The following is a 22,315-nucleotide window of genomic DNA, read 5'->3' on the forward strand; positions in this document are numbered from 1 at the left end:
GTTTGGGATTCTCAGAATGATGACTGCATGGGATTAGAATATGTGTTAAGAAATATGTGAGCAGCAGGAAGTGAAACTGCACCCAGTGTACCCATTGGCTAATTTGAATAAAAGGGGGTAATGATTCCAGTTTCTTGTGGACTCTAGGAGGCAGGGCTTTGTGCAGACAATGACTGTGCAGAAGCCAAGCCAAGCCTCTAATTTTTGAGGGTGGCTTGTTGGCCTGGAATTAAGGGTGCTTTACTCACCTCCTTTAAACCCTATTGGTGAGGGAAGGATTCCCACCCTAAGGTAATGGAGATGGCTAATGCATGACATCCAACAGTAAGTCAAATGATATTGGCAGCAGTATGTATGTATGTATGTATGTATGTATTTATAAATATTTAATTTATTTATTTGATAGAGAGAGAGTGAGACAGCACAAGCAATGGGACTGGGAGAGGGAGAAGCAGGCTTCTTGCTGAGCAGAGCGCTGGATGCTGGGCTCCATCTCAGGACCCTGGGATCATGACCCGAGCAAAGGCAGACACTTAACTGACTGAGGCTCTCAGGCACCCCTTTGGCAGGAGTTTATTAGTCATATAACCACAGCTCGGGGAGGTTGCATTTGGGAACAGAGTGAACAACCAGAGGTGGTGGGAGGCAGGCATGCTTTGCACAGTATCAAGAGAGTGGTGTGCCCTGTCCTTCCCACGGGAGGATGTGATTGTCTTTTGGATAATTCCATGGGTGGCAGAGAACTTAATCCCACTACTCAGGGGTCAGCAGGAAGTGCCTCTGCTCCATTTGCTAAAGAAGGTATTTATCTAGGCGACCTTTCCATGGGAGTAGGTTGGAGAGGGAAGCTTGCAGGTAAGCCATTCTAGACCTACTTCCTGATTTCATCAGATGTCAAGCCATCATGTAATATTAGTGGCTGGTATGCTATAGAATGAGATATATCAGCAGTTCTCTTGACTGCCCATTGTCTCTAGATTTGGCACATTCTTACCCCTGACCTGAACCTTTAACAAATGGTCTTAGCCCCACCAAGGAACAGGAAATACTCTAAAAATCAAGGCACACTAGTTTTTCCTCCTTTTTTTTTCTTGTGGCTGTTCTTTCTGTGACTTCCCAAGATGAAGAGGAGGAGAGAAAAGAGAATCAGCTCAAATTTTGCTGCATATTTGTGGCAAATGTTTCATGGAGTAGGGAAAGACTGAAATAAAAATTAAAACTATTTACCACCACTTCTCGTTCATTCTCCTGCAGCGATCAGAATGATCTTTTAAAAAACAAATATAATCTTATCAGGCTGCTACTTAAAACCCTTCCATGGCTGTCCAGTGATCTTAGGATAAAGACAAAATTCCTTGCCATGGCCTGCAAGGCTCTATGCAGTCCAGTCCCTGCCTGCCTGTCCTGTCTTATCTCTTACTTTACTTTCTCTTATTATCTGTAGAATAGGCATTCAGATCTCCTTTAAGTTCTGTAAACCTGCTATGCATTTCCTGCCCCAGGCCTTCACACATGCTAGTCTTTCTGCCTAGAATGCTCTTTCCTACCTTATTCACCTAGTTATCCAGTACTTACCCTTCAGATTTCAGCTAAAGGGCTGCATTCTCAAGGAGGACCTCTCTGATCCCCCCCAAATGGTCAAATTCCCCTATTTTAGGCTCTCAGAGCATCATTTTTTCTTCTTCATCATGATTCACAAGATGCAAATTTAAATTTGAATTGTTTGATTAATGTTCATGTCCTCATGTCTCCATGACAGTAGCAACGTTATCTATCATTGGTCTCTAGTGAGTGCCTAAAAGAAAATTCTTTTTCCTATTCTCTACTTATAATACTTCTGTGGCACCAAATTTTTATGGGGTTTTCCCACGCCAACCAATTCTCCGACTCTCCAGACACCAGCTGAGTGTCCTACAATTCAATTGTGTTATTAACTACTGGAGTTGGCCTAGACCCCATAGGTTGAGGCCTCTATCCCACAGGATTGTCCCCCACTTCAGATGCTAGTCACAAGTCCCAGCTGTAACCTGTATTTCAGACCAACTGGCTATAAATTGAGGGTTCCCATAACCCCCTTTTCAGGTTCAATCATTTGCCATAATGGTTCATAGAACTCAGGGAAACTCTTGTTTATATTTACTGGTTTATTATAAAGGGTATAATGATACATATGAACAACTAGACAAAGAGGTACATAGGGCAAGGTCCAGAAGGGTCCTTAGCACAGATGCTTCTGTCCCTGTGGAGTTGGGGTACACCACTCTCCCAGCATGTAGATGTGTTCATCAGTTCAGAAGCTCTCCAAATCTTGTGATTTAGACATTTTTAATGGGAGCTTCATCATATGGGCACAATCAATTATTAATTTAATTTCCAATCCACTACTCTGAAGAACCTGGAACTCTTAGAAGTCCTAAGTTCTGACCATGGCTTTGTCTTTTTGGCAACCAGTCCCTATCCTGAAGTTAAGAGCCTACTAAGCGTTTCCTTGTTAGAACAGAAGACACTCTCATCAGCCCAGAAATTCTAAGGAATTTGGGAACTCTGTGTTAGCACCTGGGAGCAGAGATCAAATACATATTTTTTTTTAAGATTTTATTTATTCATGAGAGACAGAGAGAGAGAGAGAGAGAGAGAGAGAGGCAGAGACACAGGCAGAGGGAGAAGCAGGCTCCATGCAGGGACTCGATCCCGGGACTCCAGGATCACTCCCCGGACCAAAGGCAGGTGCTAAACCACTGAGCCACCCAGGAATCCCCTCAAATACATATCTTTTTTTTTTTAAGATTTTATTTATTTATTCATGAGAGAGAGAGAGAGGCAGAGTCACAGGCAGAGGGAAAAGCAGGCTCCATGCGGGGAGCCAGACATGGGACTCGATTCCAGGTCTCCAGGATCACACCCTGGGCTGCAGGCGGCTCTAAACTGCTGCGTCACCAGGGCTGCCCTCAAATACATATCTTATTATGTCATAGTGCCTCAATGACTATATGTTGAATGAAAGTGTCAATGAATGAACTGTGATTTGGGGATCTTCTGAGAAAAGGAAGTAAAAGGAACACTTTAGTAATCATAAATCATACATTATTTTTTATAATCGAAACATTGATACAATATTTTATTATCAAAACATGTTATCTAGTTAGGACATGTACATTGGCAAACTAGAATTAGTAAGTGTTTAAAAACTGGTGCCCTCTGAAGAGAGAAATGCAAGTTCATTACCAATTCTACATGAAACCAGTCAATGTGATAAGAAAGCAGATCTTTAATACAGACACGAAGTAATGAATACTGGGCAATTACCATATAGAATAATGTATTTAAGTACAAGCAAACATCCTACAGAGTGTGATTCTCCTTGGGATGTCTTTGCTGATGACATTATTTTATGCAGTAGACTAAAAAACAAGACATAAATGTGATGCATGTTATTGTAGGAAGTGTCAAGACATTTTACACATGGATGACATAACACATCACCCTCTCACTTAAAGCATCTGTGGGGAAGGTGAAGGAAGATAGGTGGATCTAATGACTAATTGTCATTCTAAATTCTGACTCCATTTGGGGCCCCCAGAGGTGATAAAAATACATTGGGGATAAGGCACACACGCACAAAAAGGTATAAAGTCTTAGATATTTATCAGAATGGAAATCTGTAGCTCATACATAGAATTCTAGGAGTAAAAATTTAAATTCTGCAGAAGTCATATGTAATCCACTTTTCAAATATATATCATACATATAAGAAGTCATTTATAATTTACTATCTCTGAAAGGTTGTAAAAATGAAATTTCAGTCTGGCCTACCATATTCCTGAGTTTAAAGCCAGATAAAATCCTGGATCAAAAAAAGAAGGGTTTTGCCCATATTTACCTTATGTGAATATAGTAAAAAAGCATCTGGTTTTTAAAAGGTATCAAAATGGTACATCTCAGAATATGTATTTAAAAAAACTCACAGATCCTTCATCAGTTACAGTGTTTTTTTTTTTTTTTTTTAGTTACAGTGTTGAATAGTGGTCTCCATTTATTCTTTAAAATAGTTGTTTAGGAATAATCAATTCTAATACCAGAAAAATGAAAGGAAATCCCAAAGAAGGATACTAAAACTTCTGACTATCCATTTTCATATTCTTAGCAGTTGATGTACAGAAATGGTAAAGGTTTGGGTGTGAGTTACTTTTTAAAGTAGCATCCAGATTGCATCCATTCTAATTGGCTGCAAAGTACAGGGTGTTGAAGGCATAAACTTGGCCTTTTCCAGTTTTAACAGCAGTAGCTACTTCCAGTTGCAGAGATAGGATGTATATTAGAATATATCAGGTAGTCCAGCAGTTAGGTTGGATAGATGCCAGGCCTGGTCTGGTGGGTTACCTGATTTGGTCTGCAGCTTTGACAGAGGTGCCGAACAGAAACCTAAGCCCCTTTGGGGCTTTCAGGGGTGGTCCAAGCTCCCTAAAAACCTTAGAACTGGGGGATCCCTGGATGGCTCAGAGGTTTAGGGCCTGCCTTCGGCCCAGGGCGTGGTCCTGGAGTCCAGGGATCGGGTCCCGCGTTGATCTTCCTGCAGGGAGCCTGCTTCTCTCTCTGCCTGTGTCTCTGCTTCTCTCTTTCTGTCTCTCATGAATGCATGAATAAAATCTTAGAAAAACAAACAAACAAAAAACCTTAGAACCATGGAAAGTATGGGCTGAGTCTATGTTCCACTGAGGCTTCCTCACTGCCCCAGAGTGTTGCTGCATAACAAACAACATAAAACTTAGTGGCTTAAAACAACACTTTTGTTCTGTGCAGGGCATCTCATATAGTTGCAGTCCTATGTTAGCAGGGTGTGGAATCATCCGAAAGCATCAGTACATATCCGAAAGCATATGTACTGAGTGGCTCTCCCATGTCTAGTTTGTTTGGCTTGGAAGCTGGGAACTGGAGGCATCTCTGTTCTCCATGTAGCTTCTTGAATTTCCTCACAGAAGGGTGGTCTCAGGATAGCCAGACCTTTGTATGGGGGCTGGCTTCCTTCACAGCAGACGTGGGACCGGATAGGAAGTGGAAGCTGCCAGCCTCAAGACCAAGACCCCAGAGCTGGCACAGTGTCACTTCCACTGCTGGATAAAGCCATCAGAACTGCCTAGATACAAGGGGAGGAGACATAACTCTCAGGGACAAGTGCCAAAGAATTTGTGGCCACTTTTTTTTTTAAGATTTTATTTATTTATTCATGAGAGAGAGAGAAAGAGGGGCAGAGACACAGGCAGAGAAAGAAGCAGGCTCCATGCAGGGAGCCTGATGTGGGACTTGATCCTAGGACTCTAGGATCACGCCCTGGGGTGAAGGCAGGTGCTAAACCGCTGAGTGTGGCCACTTTTAATCCTCCATCTTCTCCACCCAAAGGGTTGGTTCATAGTTGTACAATTTCCCAGCGTGTCTCAGAAGGAGCTTCTTTGCATTCATATAGCTCTTTGTGCATTAGCAAGAAAGTGCACACTCTCTAAGTTTCTTCTCCCGATGTCTCTGTGGAATAGCAGGTTGGATAGTAAGGCAGCTGAGGCACAGAGTTAAAGCCCTAGGATCATACAACTTCCCAGGGATGGAATTGAGGCATAGATCTGAATCTCTTGACTCTCAGTCCATGCTGAGGGATTCTAGTTTATTTGTTGGGTTGTTTAGTCTGCTCTCTGACAGATCTAGGGCTGCAGGAGAGGAAACACATCTCCCTTTGGTTGAAAATTTGGCCACAGATCTTTGCAGGTCAAGCTCAGGTGCAAACAAAGGGAACATTAACATGCTTGCTCAACCCTGTGCCATCAGTAAGGACTCCTGAAGCCACTGTACTGGCCTTCACTCTTGGGAAATTCTCTCCGGATCCTCCAGCGGCAGCAGCTGGGCAGGATGGCAAAGTCGGCTAGGTCCTGGGAGCCAAAGCGCCAGGTGGTGTAGCACCTGTAGGCACAGTGCCGCAGCCGGCTGTTGGAGTTTTCATCCAGCACCAGCAAGGGCTCCTGGTAGAGCAGGAGGAACTGCAGGACCTGTCGGGACAAGATGAGCTTCCTGAACGGCTCTGAGGTGGTAATGCAGGCACCAGCCTTTTTCCGACAGCACAGCTCTTCCAGGCATCGCTGGCTCTCGGGGAGCTGGGATGGGAGGCAGTGTCCACACTGGCACCAGTCTGGGCTGTTGCTGGATCTAGGGGTCACTTCTTCACTTAACAGCTGCATCTCCTCTGATTGTCCAGGAATAGGGGACAGGTCATGGAGAGACAGGGACAGCCTGGACAAGTCTGTGAATTCCATTGAGGGTCTCTGAAAAAGTCAAGTTTCCAAACCCATCAGCAGTGACCACCCCTAAGGTTCTAGGTTCTTTAATTTTGTTATTAACTTATAACATTACACTTTGTCACATAAATATAATAGCCATCATCTATTAAATTTATGTATCAAGAACATGCTAGTGTTTTATAAACTCACCTTGTTTAGCCTTTGAAGAATCTCATGAGACATGTGTCCTTATCTCCCATTTTACAGATTTGAAAAGTGAAATTCAGACAAGCCAGGCTGCAAGGCAGGTATAACCTCTTCATGGAGACCTTCTTGCCCTGACCACCCGATCCAGGTGGTTCCCTTCCACCCAGATCACTCTTTTAGCACATCATGAGATTTCGTGTTCTTCACAGTACTTATCACTATCTGAAATGATCCCACTAATTGAATTGATATGTTCTCTTGATGATTCTTCTTCCACATGAAAGCAGGGGCCCTGTCTGCTTTGTTACTGCTATATCCCCAGTGCCTAGGACAGGAAGCAGCACATAGTGGACAGTAAATATTTGTTGACTTTGCTCTACTGCTTCCTTTTCCTCCAGCCTTCCTCTTTTAGCAAATCCATTTGTTATCCTCCAAGAGAAGGTTGCCATAATTGACATCATTTATATCTGTTCTTTGTAACAGAGACCTTCATTCACTGGACAAAGATGGAATCAGCACATTAAAATAAATAGTTCTTGTACATGAGCAATTACAGCAGTACTATTTTACAATAGCCAAAGGTTTGCACCCCAAATATCCATTAACGGATAAATGGATAAAAATGTTATGTTCAAAGACTGTACTTTCAGGGATCATTTCTATAGTTTGTTAACAATGTTATGTCCATATAGTGGAGTATTATTCAGCCAGAAAAAGGGGAACAATGTACTGACACCTGCTATGATATGAACCTTGAAGACATTAGGAAAAGTGGGAGAAGCCAGTCACAAAAAGGCAAATACTGTATGATTCCATTTATATGAAATGTCCCAAAATAGGCAATTCCATGCTGACAGGAAGAGTAATGTTTGCCAGGGACTAGGGGGAAGTGGGTGTGAGGAATGGCTGCTGAATGGATGCAGCATTTCCTTTTGGGTCAATGAAAAAGTTGTGGAACTAGATAGTGAGATAGCTGCACAGCATGTGGATAAACTTTTGAATTTTAAAGGTTTTATTTATTTAGGAGAGACACGGAGAGGTAGAGACATAGGCAGAGGGATAAGCAGGCTCCCTGTGGGGAGCTCAGTTTGGGACTCCATCCTGGGACTCCAGGATCACTCCCTGAGCCAAAGGCAAATACTCAACCACTGAGCCACCCAGGTGTCCCTGGATTTTGAATTTTAAATGTCACTGAACTGTACACTTTATAATGGTTAAAATGATAAATTTTATGTGTATTCTCTACCCTGCCAGCCTCTAGTTCACATTATATCCAAACCCAACATGGACATTACAAGAATGGAAAAATTCTGGCCAGTCTCTCTCAATAAGAGACATAAAAATCTATAATATTAGTGAATCAAATCCAGCAATAAATACAAAGAGTAATATATTACATTCAAATTGATTCTACTGTAGGAATGCAAGGTTGGCTTAATATTTGAAAATCAGTTTGTGTAATTCACCACACCCATAGAGAAAAGAAAACTCATTGTTTTTTAAAAAGCAGAAAAAAGTATTATTTTAAAATTCAGTATTCATTTATGATAAAGATTCTTAGCAAACTAGAACAGGGGAGACTTTTCTTAATTCGATAAAGCATTCTTTAAAACCCTACAGCAAATATGATAGTGAAATGTGAAAGCTTTCTTCCTGAGATAGGGAATGAGACAAAAAGATGTTTGCTCTTACCATCAGCATTGTACCAGTGGTTCTAACAGGTGTAATAAACACCAGGAACTGGAAGAGGCAAAGAAGGATCCTCCCTTGGGCTTTCAGACAGAGCCCTACCAACACCTTGACTTCTGACTTCCAGCCTCCAGAAGTGTATGAGAATGAATTTCTGTTGTTTTAAGCTACTTAGTTGTGGTGATTTATTATGGAAGCTGTAGAAATAATACAGTTAATAAAGATGTCCAGCAATCAGAGCTGCTGAGGAGAGTGGGAATTAAAACACCCCCTTTAGAGGATGGTTTGGTAGTATCATATGCCTGCCTTCCGACCCAGCAGGTCCACTTGTAGGCACCATATGTTTACCATGGCGGCATTTCTGCATGAGCTCCAAACTGGAAACTACCAAATGTCTATCAACAATGGAAGGGATAAATATATTGGATGTTTATAAAGTGGAAATTATACAACAATGGAATGAACTATTGCTATATGCAGTGTCATAGATGACTCACAAAAACAATGTTGAGTGAAAGAAGCCAGACATTTCACAGAGTATATGCTGAGTGAGTACATATGGGATTCAAATTTTATAAAATTCTGGAAGATATAAAACTAACCTTTGGGTACAGAATAATGATGACATTTAAGGGAAGGTAGTGGGTGGAGACATGAAAAAGGCTTTTACTAATATTCTGGGTTACATGTACTTAATGTGTTAAAATTGCAATTTATACAAATCTGTAGCTATATTTATATTTAATAGTAACTTTTCTTTAAAAAAAATCAAATGTTTTAACTTACTGGGACTTCTTCACCTTCGACATCTTGTAGACGTCTCCGAAGTAGCTGTTGGTCCACCATCCTAATGTGGGCTTCATCCACAAAGGACACATATTTTAATGTCTAAGAAAAGACAGTTAAAATTTTTACCCATTTTTGTACAGAATTATCCACAATGACATTCCTGAACATATCTAAAGGCAAGTGTTATTCCTATTTACCAAATGACAAACTGTTAGAGAAGCTGACCAAAAACTCTTGCTGGCCGAGGATGAATGATTTCTGAGTCCAAAGGTAAATCAGTAGTGGAACTCGATGTACCTTAATATGTGAGCTCAGAGTCTCCATAGCTTGCTGCCTGATGTTTTTAGGTCTTCCACATGCTATGTCAAACCCTTTCTTGTATCTCCTCAATTTGAGTTACTCTTTATTGAGTATCCCCAGAAAATGTGACTATTGCAACTTAAATTATCTATATTTTTGTTGACTTTCATCCCATCTTGGGCTTTTATTTTTAGTTACAAAATGGTAATTATTTTTAGTTGCAAAAATGCACTTTTATTTCATATTGTAGAATACGTGTACAGTGACCAGTGAACCGTGCATTCAGCTGCTGGGAAAAGGACAGTCATATTCTTATGAGGGAAAGACAGAGAAAGCCTCTTTGTTGTTTTAAGCACTGGAGATTTCTCCTTGATTGGGAGAAATTGTGGAATCAAGGATAGGAGACCTGCTTGGTAGAACCCAAATTAAATCAAAACAATGCAAATGAGCTAAAATTCTATTTGACTAGTCCTTCATCCTAGGCTCCTTTGCAGAAGGAATCGTTGTTGTCACTTTTGTGTGTGTCCAGTGCCTTTTTGTATACATGTTATCCTCCCTATACACATTCATGCATGTGTATAAGTGTAGAAAATATATAGAATATATAAAATATCTAGAATATATGTGTGTATTTGTGTGTATATATGTACACATTTACATATAGAAAATATGTGAGATTAGTTCATATGTGTAGTTGTCTTTTAACCTATCTATCATAGGGATCCCTAGGTGGCTTAGTGGTTTTGTGCCTGCCTTTGGCCCAGGGTGTGATCCTGGAGTCCCAGGATCGAGTCCCACGTCGGGATCCCTGCATGGAGCCTGCCTCTCCCTCTGCCTGTGTCTCTGCCTCTCTCTCTCTGTGTGTCTCTCATGAATAAATAAAAATCTTAAAAAAAACCCTATCATATCATATATATTATTCTATAGTTTGCTTTTTTCCTTTCAACAACACATTTTGGATATTTGTTCATGCCAGTACCTCTAACATATCAGTTATTAAGATGGATTCTGAAACCAGCCTGTCTGAGTTAGAATTGTAGCTCTTCCATCTACTAGCTATATGACTCTGGGCAAACTATTTACCCCTTCTTACACATCAATTGTCTCATCTTTAGAAAGATATTAGCGTATATTTATAGGGTTGTCCTGAAAATTCAATGAATTAATATATAGAAAGCACTTTGAAGAGTTCCATAAATGTTTGCTCTTATTATTATCCACATCATTCTTTTAAACTGGTGCTTGGCACTCCTTGCTATGGACTGGTCATAGTTTCTCTCACCATCCACCTGTTGGACATTTGGCTGGATATTCTTTCTTCACTGTTACTAAAGACAGTGCTGAGGTGGATTTAGTTACATGGCACTACTGGGGCACTTAAGTGAGTGTTACTTGCGGGTTGGCATGGAGAAGCGGAAATGCCAGGCTGTAAAGCATATCCCACCTAAGTATTATTAGATACTGCCAAATTGTCTCCAAAGTCACTATACTATTTTTTTTGGCTGCACCAATTTAATAAATCTGACAAAACTGACAAGTCCTAGAACATAAAAATTCATTCTCCCTCTTTCTGGCCTCTTCATTTTGTTCCTCTTCTTCCCTAAGACCAAAGGATTCATCTGAGAGATGGTGGATCAGGGTAGAGTCCAGAGACTTGTCTACTATGGGATGACACCTGTGATTTTGGCCTTATTTTTGCATAAAATACACCTGACTCTCCGGGTATTTTGGCACCTACTGATTCAGTGAGCCTTACCGGCTTTGGCTCCACAATGGTCTCACACTTCTTCTTGTAGTAGTATTCATTGACTGCACAGTATTCACAGCACTTGAAACAGGGATAAATGTGGGATCGACAGCATTTACTTGAGTAAGTGTTGATGAGAAAGTCAATGAACAGAGTGGCCTAGGAAGAACCCAGATCAGTGCGAGTTAGTGAGATTTCTTTTCTTCTTCTTCTTCTTCTTTTTTTTTTTTTTTTTTTTGCCAAATCACTTTCCTAAAGTGTAGGAAAGAGAACCCCTTACCAAACCAAAGTAGGAGAGGGTTGAGCCAATGTACACGACCAACTGGATAATGTCAAATTTTCCTCCCTGAAAACAAAATGGTAAAGATTACTTAGTTGACATTCAGAGCAATGGCCTTTTGCTCTACCATGTAATTGTCAGCTCCAGCAGATGAGAGAGTCCATGGCCATGACTTCAATAGATCATGCAAGGTGTTTATGGCAACAGATGCTGCAGACTGAAAATAGGAATCCCATTCATCCTATTTCTGCCTTCTGGGATCCGCTCGAAAACATGAATGTGTTAAACAAAGAAGCACTAGAACCCATACACTGAGTTTGTTGTTTTCCCATACAAGGTGAGAATTTCGGGCAAGTTTTCCCTAAAAGTGGTTTGAGATTACCTTGGAAGCAGAGGGAAAGAATATCTGCACACTCTTCCCTTAGGTGTCCTCGTGGTTTTTCTTCTCAAAGATCTTTCCATCCTCTCAGCTTCTATCTCATCGACTCTTGTGTTGCTTACCACCATATGACATAACATATGATGTAAATAATACAGTTTTGGACAAGGCATTTTGGGCATCTACAGATTTTTGCATGCCCAGAATACCCTCCCTCCTTCTTGTGGAAACAACACCCAGTTTTCCTTCAGAAAACCATATCTGTCCATGCTTGGTCCAAATAGTTTGAGGGAAAGGGGCTGGGTCAGGGCAGGTCCAAGGCCACTGACATTATGGTGTGACCTAAACATAGTGATTAGCACAGGGCATGGGGCCCATGTTGGGCCAGTCAGAGCCAATGGTATCTGCCTGAATTATTTGCCAAACCTTTTATAGCAAAGAGATGTTCTTGTTTTATTGAGATTGCTGGACTGGTAAAGGTATAAGGAGCTGCCTGAAATCACAATGTAGACACAGCCAGCCAGGATGATGCCAAAATAGAGGAGAACAGATGTAAGAAATGAAGGGAAGAAGATTCTTAAGGATGTTGTTTGAATATCCAGCCATGCCCGAAGCCTGAAACTGCCCCTGGATTTTTCAGTTATGTGAAATTAAAAAAAAACAAAAACAAAACCAAAAACAAAACCAAAAAAACAAAAACAACTTTTTTCCCCCTAAGCCAATTTGCATTGGATTCTTTTACTTACAAAGTGTTTTGCAAAAGGATTTCTTACTTTCTCTCTTTTTTAAGCATCGGAGTATTTTTAAAGTTGAATATTCAGTGTTTTTCCCCAATCCCACTCTTGTACTCATCAGTTGACTTCATCTTGGACAGGACCCCAAGGACATTTCTTCCCCCTCTTATCCCACATGTGAGATGCACAGTGCCAGCTAATGACTATGACTGAAACATGTACCCTTTGAGGCACTACAGCAATAATTAGGACACAGTCGCAGGAATGGAGGTGCCAGTGGCTGGGAGCAGAGACTTACGGTGCCAAAAACCAGGATGTCAAAACGGATCCCAAAGACTTTTATCAGAGTCCGTTTTTCAACGTTGTTTTCCTTATAGTACTTGGCGTATCTGTAGGAGGAGAAGGATCCATGTTTAAAAGATCTGTGTGAACATGCTGGTATTTCATGAAAGGAAAACCCAAAACAGGAGCCGAGCTAGTCTTACTTGTTTATCTTCTAGTTCTGCTGCAGTTGGCAGAGGGAAGAACATTATTCAAACCCACAAATTACTCTCTTGGAACCAAAGCACCACTTCCCACATTGCCTCCTCTTCTTCCACCATCACAGAGTGGTACAAAATCTCCTTTCCATTTAAGATGAAAATGAACAATTTTTAATGAGTACAGTATTAACAATAAGAGAAATTTAAAAAAATAGTCTCAAGCAAATCTGATTATTTCTTAAGAGGGTTTGGCTTCTAGAACAAAGTGGGGTGGGGATCTTGGCTACTAATTGGTGGATAGGGGCTAGGTGCCCCTCAGCAATCTGTTCTAATTGTATTTTCTTAGATTCCGTATTTGTCTGTGTGCATCTATTACAACAGGGCCAAACTAACAGCCATAATTGTTTATATCTTCCTTGTGATCCAGCTTTTGCAAGAGCCTGAAAATCATGTTAAAGACCCTCTGCTGATCCTGAATCCATATCTCCAACCACCTTCACTTCTACCCTCACACATGGAGCCACTATTTCCCCTGCACCAGGTCACCCAAGGCCAGGTACCCAAAGCTAGCACCTGTAGCCCAGAGCCTGCTCACATTACTCAAGCAGGCTAATTCTAAGGTGTTGCCCCGCTCTGCCTTGCCTGTCCCATGGAAAACACAATGAAGGTTCTGGGCCATGATTTCCCTTGATCATTCCATCTCTTGACCAAACCTGGTGCTTCCCCTGTGGCCTTGTGTGGCATGGTGTGCCCCTCCTCTTGGGAAATATAATAAAGTTCTTTCAGTGGCAGTGACCTCTCTGTATCATTTCTTTTTTTTTCTCTCTCTTTTTTTTTCTGTATCATTTCTTAGGTATATTTGTAAATTAAGACTCAGGCACAAATCACAACCACCCCAAATGCGTAGCTCTCACCAGTGTTGCAGTCAGGAAAAGCAGAATGTTTTGTTTTCATGGAAAATTAGGAAGGCTTAAACCACATGCGTCACAAAACTTTTAAATCTGTCCCTCTTACCACCTTTTGGAGGTTGTTTTTAGGTAAGATATTTTCTGAGTTACTAATTCACAGTCTATTTACAGGTGTGGAGAGAGAAGGAAACAGAAGGCAGATGCTCTGTCAGAATACAGTACAGAGTATTTGAAACTCCTGTTTTTTGACTCTCAAAATGTGTTGAGCACCAATTTCTGGCCAGAGGGGTTTTGATTTCTTTGTCTCTGATGGTTCTCATCCCATGACAGTTCTTTCTTCTGCTGCTCTACCAAGTGATTTATTTTTTAAAACACAAAGCAAAGCAAAGGGTCTTGGTACAGTGGTTCTTGAACTAAGGATAAGAATCACTTGGGAAATGTGTTCAAGGGTAGATTCCTAGGCCTCACCCAGAGCGTGGTTTCAGAAGGTTTGAGATGTTTCTAGAAAGGTGCTAGGTGGATCTGGTGCACGAGGTCAGTGGTCCACACTCTGAGAAACACTAGGGCCGGAGCAGGCTGTTTTCTGCACACTGTAATGGCTTGAATAATGGCCACCCAAGAAGGTAGGTCCAAGGGCCGAACCCCTGTACCTGTGAATGTGACCTTATTTGGAATAGGGTCTTTGCAGATGTGATTAAGGACCTTAAGATGAGATCATCCTGGATTTAGGGTGAAACCAATGACTGATATCTTTATAAAAAAGAGAGGAGAGTTGAAACAGAAACACAGAGGAGAAACCCGCATAAAGATGGATACAGATATTAGCGTGATGCAGCCTCAAGTCAAGGAACACAGAGAGTTGCAGGGAGCTGGGAGAAGCAAGGAAGGATCCTCCCCTCGAGTCTTCAGGGAGTGTGTCCCTGCTGACTGCTTGATTTTAGACTTCTGTCACCCAGAACTGTGAGAAAATACACTTCTATTGTTTTGAACCACCAAGTTTATAGTCATTTGTTATAGCAGGCACAGGAAACTAACACATGCATATGCCCATTCTGAACCAGAGAGGTGCATCAGGCATGCACTGAGGGTCTGCCCTACTTTATACGTGCTGTAAATAAACCGAATCACATGTTCACTGAATAAGGACCTTTGGGCATTGATCTTTTGTTAAAGGACAAAATTCTGTGATGTGATCAACTTCTTCAACTTCCTATGTTTCAGGAAGTTATATTTTTTCATAAAACTCATATGCAATTCTCTTCTCATTTTTTGTGGCTGTTTGAAAATAACCTATCCAGTTATCCATCAGAACTTGGAACTTTATTTCTGGCCAAAGATTTCTTCTGGCGTTCATTCCAGACAACAAATGCTCTAACATTTTGTTCTAAAAGAATACTAACATCATAACCACCTCAGTTCTTTAGAAAGCACAGATCTCTCCAGGAGCTGATGTTCTTAGGCTTACCTCAAAGACTCAAAGGATATATGCTAACATCTGTTTGGGACATTGCCCTGCATGCTTCTGCAGAACACTAAAAACAAAACAAAACAAAACAAAAAACAAAACGCAAACATCCTGCAAAGGCAGTCAGAGGACCACTGATCCAATCGTCTCTTGTTGCTAATGGCCCTAAGTCTGTTCAGTGGAACAGCAGGGGATATCAAAACATCTAAACTAGGAGCTGCTTCAGGGCCCTGGATGAAACTCCACTGACTTAGAGGAGGCAAAAAACATCTTGTGTCTTGATCTCAGCTGACCTTTTTTTTTTTTTTTAAAGATTTAATTCATTTATTCATGAGAGACAGACAGACAGAGAGAGAGAGAGAGAGAGAGAGAGAGAGGCACAGACACAGGCAGAGGGAGAAACAGGCTCCATTCCATGCAGGGAGCCTGACATCAGCTGGCCTTTAGTCAAGGGTCTCAAACTCAAATGCCTATAGGGGTGAGGCAGATGATGGAATGAATATTGCAGGCCAGCTATAAGGCAATAGGGAGTGGTAGGGACAGTGGAAAACAACAACAAAAAAATCACATGCCCTTTCTAAAGGGAACCACTGTCACTCATCTCCAACAGAGTGCTGCTGTGTGAAATATGAACCTAGAGTTGTCAAATGGTTTAGTTTTTTTCCCCCAATACTCAAAATTTTTGAGAAAAGTAGGAAGTCCAGATTTTTATGTAGAATGTCTCAACTTTTAAAACATTGTATAAGCAAAAAATAAGTAAAGAAAAATAAAGACACAGTTTGGAGGCTTCCTGCCACTTTATGATGCTGCTTTAGGTAAAATGTAGAGACCCATTTGCTTGAGCAGACCCCTCCAGAAGTCAATAGGAATGCTAGCAGAAGTGTTAGGAAGCAATGAATGTGTGTGTGCATGCACATGTGCACTTTTGCCTACACTTGCATGTACAGATTAAGTAGATGCCATATTGTATTCACTGCCCCACGAAACTGGCAACCTCATCATAGAGACAAAATGTAGTCAGGTGAAACATCTAAGAAGAAAGTATGTTTGGGGTACTAAATGATAGAGTCTAGACTAGTGCTTCTCAAACTTCAATGTGCACATGAATCTTCTGGGAATCTAGTTAAAATGGAGATTTTGATTCAGTTCATCAAGAGTGGGGCCTGAGACTATAATAAGCTCCCAGGTAAGGCCATGCTGCTGGTTCCAGGACTACACTTTGAGTATTGAGGTTCTAGATCAGTGGTTCTCACACCTGAGAGGCTCTTACCTGGAGGGCTTGTGAAGACAATCCACAACATGTCTGATTCAGTAGGTCCAAGGCAGAGCCTGCAAATTTGGATTTCTAACACATTCCCAGCATGCTGATGCTGGGAATTGTACTTTGAGAACCCCTGGTCTAGACTGTTAATACTACAAGTATTTAGAGAAACTACAAACTTTTGCAGGGCTATTCCCCTAACATGGGCTCCAGTCTGTGCAGTTTCTCTTCCTAACTAGGAAAGCACAAGCCTCACAAAAGCATATAATATCTGCAGGGGTCCTACCCTGCTCTTGGAGAGGCGTTCTCTGGTCTCTCCCCTACCCCTACCCCTGTTCCGCCCTAACCCTGCAGCACAGTATCTTGTTTGATTTTCTTCACAGCATTTATCATTCATTATCTGAAATGGTCTTACTAGGGTTATTTGCTCTATTAAGGTATAGTTTACATAAAACATGTATTACATAAAATAAGTCCTCCAAAAGTTGAGTTCAATGAATTTTGACAGATAAATACACTGTATAACCTATATCCCTATCAAGATCTAGAACATTCCATGGCCTCAGAAAATCTCCTGTGCTCCTTTCTAATCAGTACCTATTTTGCCTCTCCCATCTCCTACTCCCCAGACCAGCACCCACTGTTGTCTTTTATCATCACACAAAAGCTGTCTTGCTTGTTCTTGTACTTCATATAAATGGCACCATACAGTATGGCTCCTTTTACTCCACATAATGTCGGTAGGATACCTCTGTGTTGTTGCATGTGTGAGCATATTGTTCCTTCTTTGTGTATACTAATTAGTGCTTTATTGTATAAATATATACCACAATTTACTTCTCTAATCACCTATTGGACATTTAGGTTGTTTCTGGGTTTTGGTAATTATGGCAAAGGCTGTTGTGAACATTCATATACAAATCTTGGTATGAACTTTTGTTTCCTTTCTAAGAGTGGGGTTTCTGGATTATAGGATAGATGTATGTTTAACTTCATAAAAAATTTTCCAGCAGTTCTCTACCATGGTTGTACCATCTTACGCTACCACCTGGGAAAAGGGAGAGTTCCAGTTGCTTCTCCTCCTTGTCAGCACTTGGAATTGCCAGCCTTTTAAAAAGTTTTACCTATTCTGGGGGGGTATATGTAGGTGTTTCTCATTGTGGTTTACATTTGCATTTCCTTGATGACTAATGATGTTGCCTTGTTGGAGTTTTTAATTTACTTATATTTTTGTCTTATGTTATAATTACTAATATTCATGTCCTATTACAACATAAGCTAAGTAGTAACTTTGTCTATTTTGTTTACCAATATATACCCACTGGCACAACAAGATTTTTTCTTCAACATGTATTTGATGAATGAATAAATAAGTAGTGTCAATATCAATTACCTACTGGCTTCATAGGCAAAATGGTTGAATAGCCATTATTCTAGGGATGTAGTTGACAACTCTTTCTGAAAAGGGAACAGCATAAGCCTACTTTGTGTCTGGAACGAGGGTGCAAAATGGTCAGCCATAATTACAGTCGCTGAAACCTGCCTGGTAGCTGCAAGCAATGAGAGGTCATGGAGCCTTGAACTCTAGGGACAAGTTAGTGCTGGGACAGAGTTGTAGGAACAGGCTGAAAAAATGATCTAGACAGAGGAGGTAACACGGACATCAAGTTAGGACCTCACAGGATCAGTACTGGGGGAAACATTAGGAGCAGACGGGTGAACTGTGCTAAGGGTCAAAACAAGAGCAGGTCAGCACCAAACCCACTCCAGTCAATTTAAATGGTGAAAATGGACCAGGAATCTAGTCAATTCTTATAGGGTTGAAGTCCAGAAGTAAGAAGCATACAAGATAAACTACAAAGAACCCAAAAAGTCAGACAAGACTGCAGGTGTGGAAGCAATGTGGCATCAGGAGTCTTGAAGATATTCTTACCAAAAGGATTTCCAATCAAGGTGGCAGCCTGAGCATTAAGCCCACCACCTCCCACCATACACAAAGAAATGCAAGATAAAACATTCTTTAAAAGTCATATCAAAAAAAAAAAGTCATATCAATGTATTAGTGAGCTCAAAACAAGGAAAGACATTTTCTAGGTGCTAGAGATGAGTGGGGAGTGGGAACTGGAGCCATGTTTGGAGTCTGAAGTCTGTCCCCTAGTAGGACCCCAATCAGATCTGTATCTGAGGAGCTAGAATCTTAAACTTCTAGGGAAGGGAGCAGAGGTTGCAGAAGTCCTACACAGAGAGGGAGCAGGGATAGGATGCTTTCAGCAGAGTGAAAACATCTAGCACCCAGAAATTAAACCAAAAACTGGTTGATAATTGATAGATACCATACAGGCCTGCAGACTACAAAATTACATAATCACCCCAGAGGAATGCCTCTGCATTCATGGCATACACAGAACTTTGCACAAGGCCTTTCCTGCTGAAACTCACCAACAAATACTTTAAAGCCTCGGAAGAAGAAATCCCACACATGTTACTATAGATAATGGGTCAGTGTGAAAGAGTATGTTATACAGTAGAATAGACAGAAGGAATAGGATCCATAAGTTAAGAATGGACCTCACTGAAACAGGAATAGTTGGCTTTGAGAAAGAACTGAATATAAACTTGAGAGATGAAAAATATAGCCATAGAAAAAAATTAAAAACCTGAAAGTATCTGATAAAATGTTAATCACCTTTGATCCAGTAATTCTACTTCTAAAAATTTATCCTAAGGAAACAATCTGAAATTCGAAGATTTATGTACAAAAATGTGCAGTGTAGGATTATTTGTAATAGAAAAGCTGGAAGCACTCCAAATGTCTAGTAATGGAGGAAAAGGCAAGAAAACCATGCAATGAAAGGAAAAGTTGTGGGTTTGGGCGTCAGAGTGACCTAGGTTAGCTGGAGTTATGGAACTACTGTTAGCTGTGGGTCCAGGGCAAATCATTCAAAACATTCACCTTTCTCAGCTTACCTGGGAACACTAATATCCACCTTCCAGGGTTGATGTGTGGTGATGACATTGAGGTTCTGGTATAAAAAAGACCCACCCTAGATTGTGCCTCTTTTTATCATTATGCTTGCACAATAGGGTCATTTAACGTGATGGTTGCAAGGAATTCTGAGTGACCCAGGGATTGGCAAAACAAACACACACTATACCAGGTTATAAGTGTGATATGATCTCACAGAAGCCTCATTAAAGAATCAGTTAAAGGAAGGAAAATTTACCAGTTATCTTTGACTATCTCAGGCTTGAGGAATTATGGGTGATTTATATACTCTCCTCTCTTGCTCTTCTCTGTTTCCCCAGTTTTGTTTCTGTTTTACAGAGTGTGCATCACTTTAAGAATTAAAAAGAAAAAAATGCATACAAAAATCCAGTCACCCCTAGTTCTTAGAAGAAGCCTTTTGCATTCATCTTGTTGCCTTGGGAACAAAAATTCATTCTCACTGACTGCTGGGGATGCAATTCAGTAGGGCCTGGAGGTTTCTGGGTGCTTACCTGAAGTTGTATCCAGGGTACAAGGACTCAGTGGTGGTGTTCTTGTCATCAAGGCGGCGGAAACTGTATTTTGGACGGCAATGATGGAACCAACTGTCTAAGTTGCAGTCCCAGTGGATCTCAATGCCCATGATCCCTCCCTGAAGAAGACAAGGAGATACAGTCTCTAAGTCCTGCTGCACGTGGGATGCAGCCACCAGACCTCTCCCTGCACAGGGATGATCAATAAGGGATCTGATAAAATCAGATGATTTTATTTCAGAGCCATGAGCTCAGTCCCATCTAACACACACAAGTGGCTGCAAATTCACTTCCCTGCTCCTCCTCCCATCCGAGACACACTGATAGATTTATTTTCCTAAAACACAGCTCCCATAATCTAACACCTGGAATGGCTCCCATTGAAGATTATACAGCTTGTTACACTGGAATTCAGGGCACCCCATCACATATCTTTTCTGCTTTCCCTCCCAACACTCCCCTAGAGAAAGCTCTTATTCCACACTGTCTACACTTTGCCCTAAACACACTTGGCATTTTCATTTCTTTTTTAAAAACAGCTTTATTAAGATATAATTCACATATAATTTGTGCAAGTGCATAAAAGTGTATAATTCAACAGTTTTTAGTATATTCATGTATACGTGTGACTGTCACCATAATAAATTTTACAACAGTTTCATTGCCTCCAATGGAAACCCTTAAACTTTTTGTCAGTGCCCCTTTGCCCCCACCCATCTCTCAGTGCTAAGCAACCACTAATTTACTTTCTGTCTCTATAGAGTTTCTTATTCTGAACTTTCCTATGAATGAAATCGTATAATGTGATCTTTTGTGACTGGCTTCTTTCACTTAGCATAATATTTATTTGTTTGTTTATTTATTTTAAGTGGGGCCTGAATTCACAACCCTGAGACCAAGACCTGAACGAGATCAAAAGTTGGATGCCTAACCTACTGAGCCACCCAGACACCCCTCACTTAGCATAATATTTTAAAAGTTCACCTATATCGTAGCCCCTATCAGTACTTTATTCCTTTTTATGGTGGAAGAATATTCCACTCTGTGGATAGACTACATTTGGTTTATCTATTTACCCTTTGATAGACATTTGGATTGTTTCTACCTTTTGGCTATTGTGAATAATGCTAATGCTGCTGTGAACACTTATGTATGAGTTTTTGTGTGGACCTGTGGTGTTATTTCTCTTGGGAATATACTTAGAAGTGGAATTGCTGGGTACATATTGAACTTCTAGATCTCGGCCCCAGTCTTTTTTCTCCCATTGAAATATTTCTCCCACCATCTCTCTAGCTAAATCCTCATCACCCTCCAAGACTCAACTTACATCCTTCCTTATCCATTCAGCCACCCCTGTCTTCCTCAATTCAAAGTGATCTTTCTCTTCTCTGAACTTCTTTTTTTTTTATTTTTTTTATTTTTTTTATGATAGTCACAGAGAGAGAAAGAGACATAGGCAGAGGGAGAAGCAGGCTCCATGCACCGGGAGCCCGATGTGGGATTCGATCCCGGGTCTCCAGGATCGCGCCCTGGGCCAAAGGCAGGCGCCAAACCGCTGCGCCACCCAGGGATCCCTCTTCTCTGAACTTCTAACATATCTCTATTTGGTACTTCTTTCTTCCTACAAACATGTTTTGAGTGCTATCCTGTTTCACTGAGTCTTAGACACCATTGCTTATCAGACACATAATTTTCTTTTTATGTTCTCAGAAGGAAATGCTGCCAATTAGGCCATGAAATTCCATCAATCAAAAGCACTTTTTGACTTTAGAAATATTAAAGTGTGAAAAAAGTATGCCTTTGAATCAGTGAGAGATAGTATTTCAAGACAGGATAGTATTTCAAGCATCCCTAGATGCTAGGGATAAAAAGATGAGTAGCCAGCAGACTCTGACTTGGAGAAAGGGAAAATAATACAGAATAATCACAATTGTCCTTTATTGGCAATAAGCCATGTATGCTGCATATTACTGTGAATATCTGATGTTTCTATCACTCAGCATCTAGTTCTTCTGGTAAAAGTGCCTGGAATTTTCTTTGGGAAACATTTCTCCTATCTGAATTTTTTTTTAAAGATTTTATTTATTTATTCATGAGAGACACAGAGAGATAGAGAGAGAGGCAGAAACACAGGCAGAGGGAGAAGCAGGCTCCATGCAGGGAGCCGGATGTGGGACTCGATCCCAGGTCTCCAGGATCAGGCCTTGGGCTGAAGGCGGCGCTCAACCACGGAGCCACCCGGGCTGCCCCCATCTGAATGGTTTGAATGGGATTGTCCCCTCTTCCAGCTCCAGG

The 22,315-nt window shown here is 41.0% G+C and overlaps 1 protein-coding gene across 5 annotated transcripts in view; it reads right to left on the bottom strand.

The window, feature by feature from the left end:
- Positions 1–3,084: 3,084 nt before the first annotated feature.
- P2RX7 (purinergic receptor P2X 7) overlaps positions 3,085–22,315 on the bottom strand; it is a 46,258-nt gene continuing 27,027 nt past the window's right edge. The window contains exons 8-14 of one of the 5 annotated variants that reach the window (XR_013366497.1): positions 20,000–20,139; positions 12,684–12,774; positions 11,273–11,338; positions 11,002–11,151; positions 8,943–9,044; positions 6,471–6,792; positions 6,173–6,305 (exon numbers count right to left, since the gene is read on the bottom strand). Coding sequence is in view for 4 of the 5 variants with exons in the window: in XM_077875554.1 (XP_077731680.1) it covers positions 5,811–6,305; positions 8,943–9,044; positions 11,002–11,151; positions 11,273–11,338; positions 12,684–12,774; positions 20,000–20,139 (1,044 nt within the window). In the remaining variant the exon portion in view is untranslated. Of the gene's footprint in view, positions 6,306–6,470; positions 6,793–6,822; positions 6,964–8,942; positions 9,045–11,001; positions 11,152–11,272; positions 11,339–12,683; positions 12,775–19,999; positions 20,140–22,315 lie in introns of those variants that run through there. The other 4 variants (XM_077875555.1, XM_077875556.1, XM_077875554.1 and 1 more) reach the window with 4 other exon arrangements.

This window comes from Canis aureus, chromosome 27, assembly GCF_053574225.1.
Source record: "Canis aureus isolate CA01 chromosome 27, VMU_Caureus_v.1.0, whole genome shotgun sequence".
Lineage (NCBI taxonomy): Eukaryota > Metazoa > Chordata > Mammalia > Carnivora > Canidae > Canis > Canis aureus.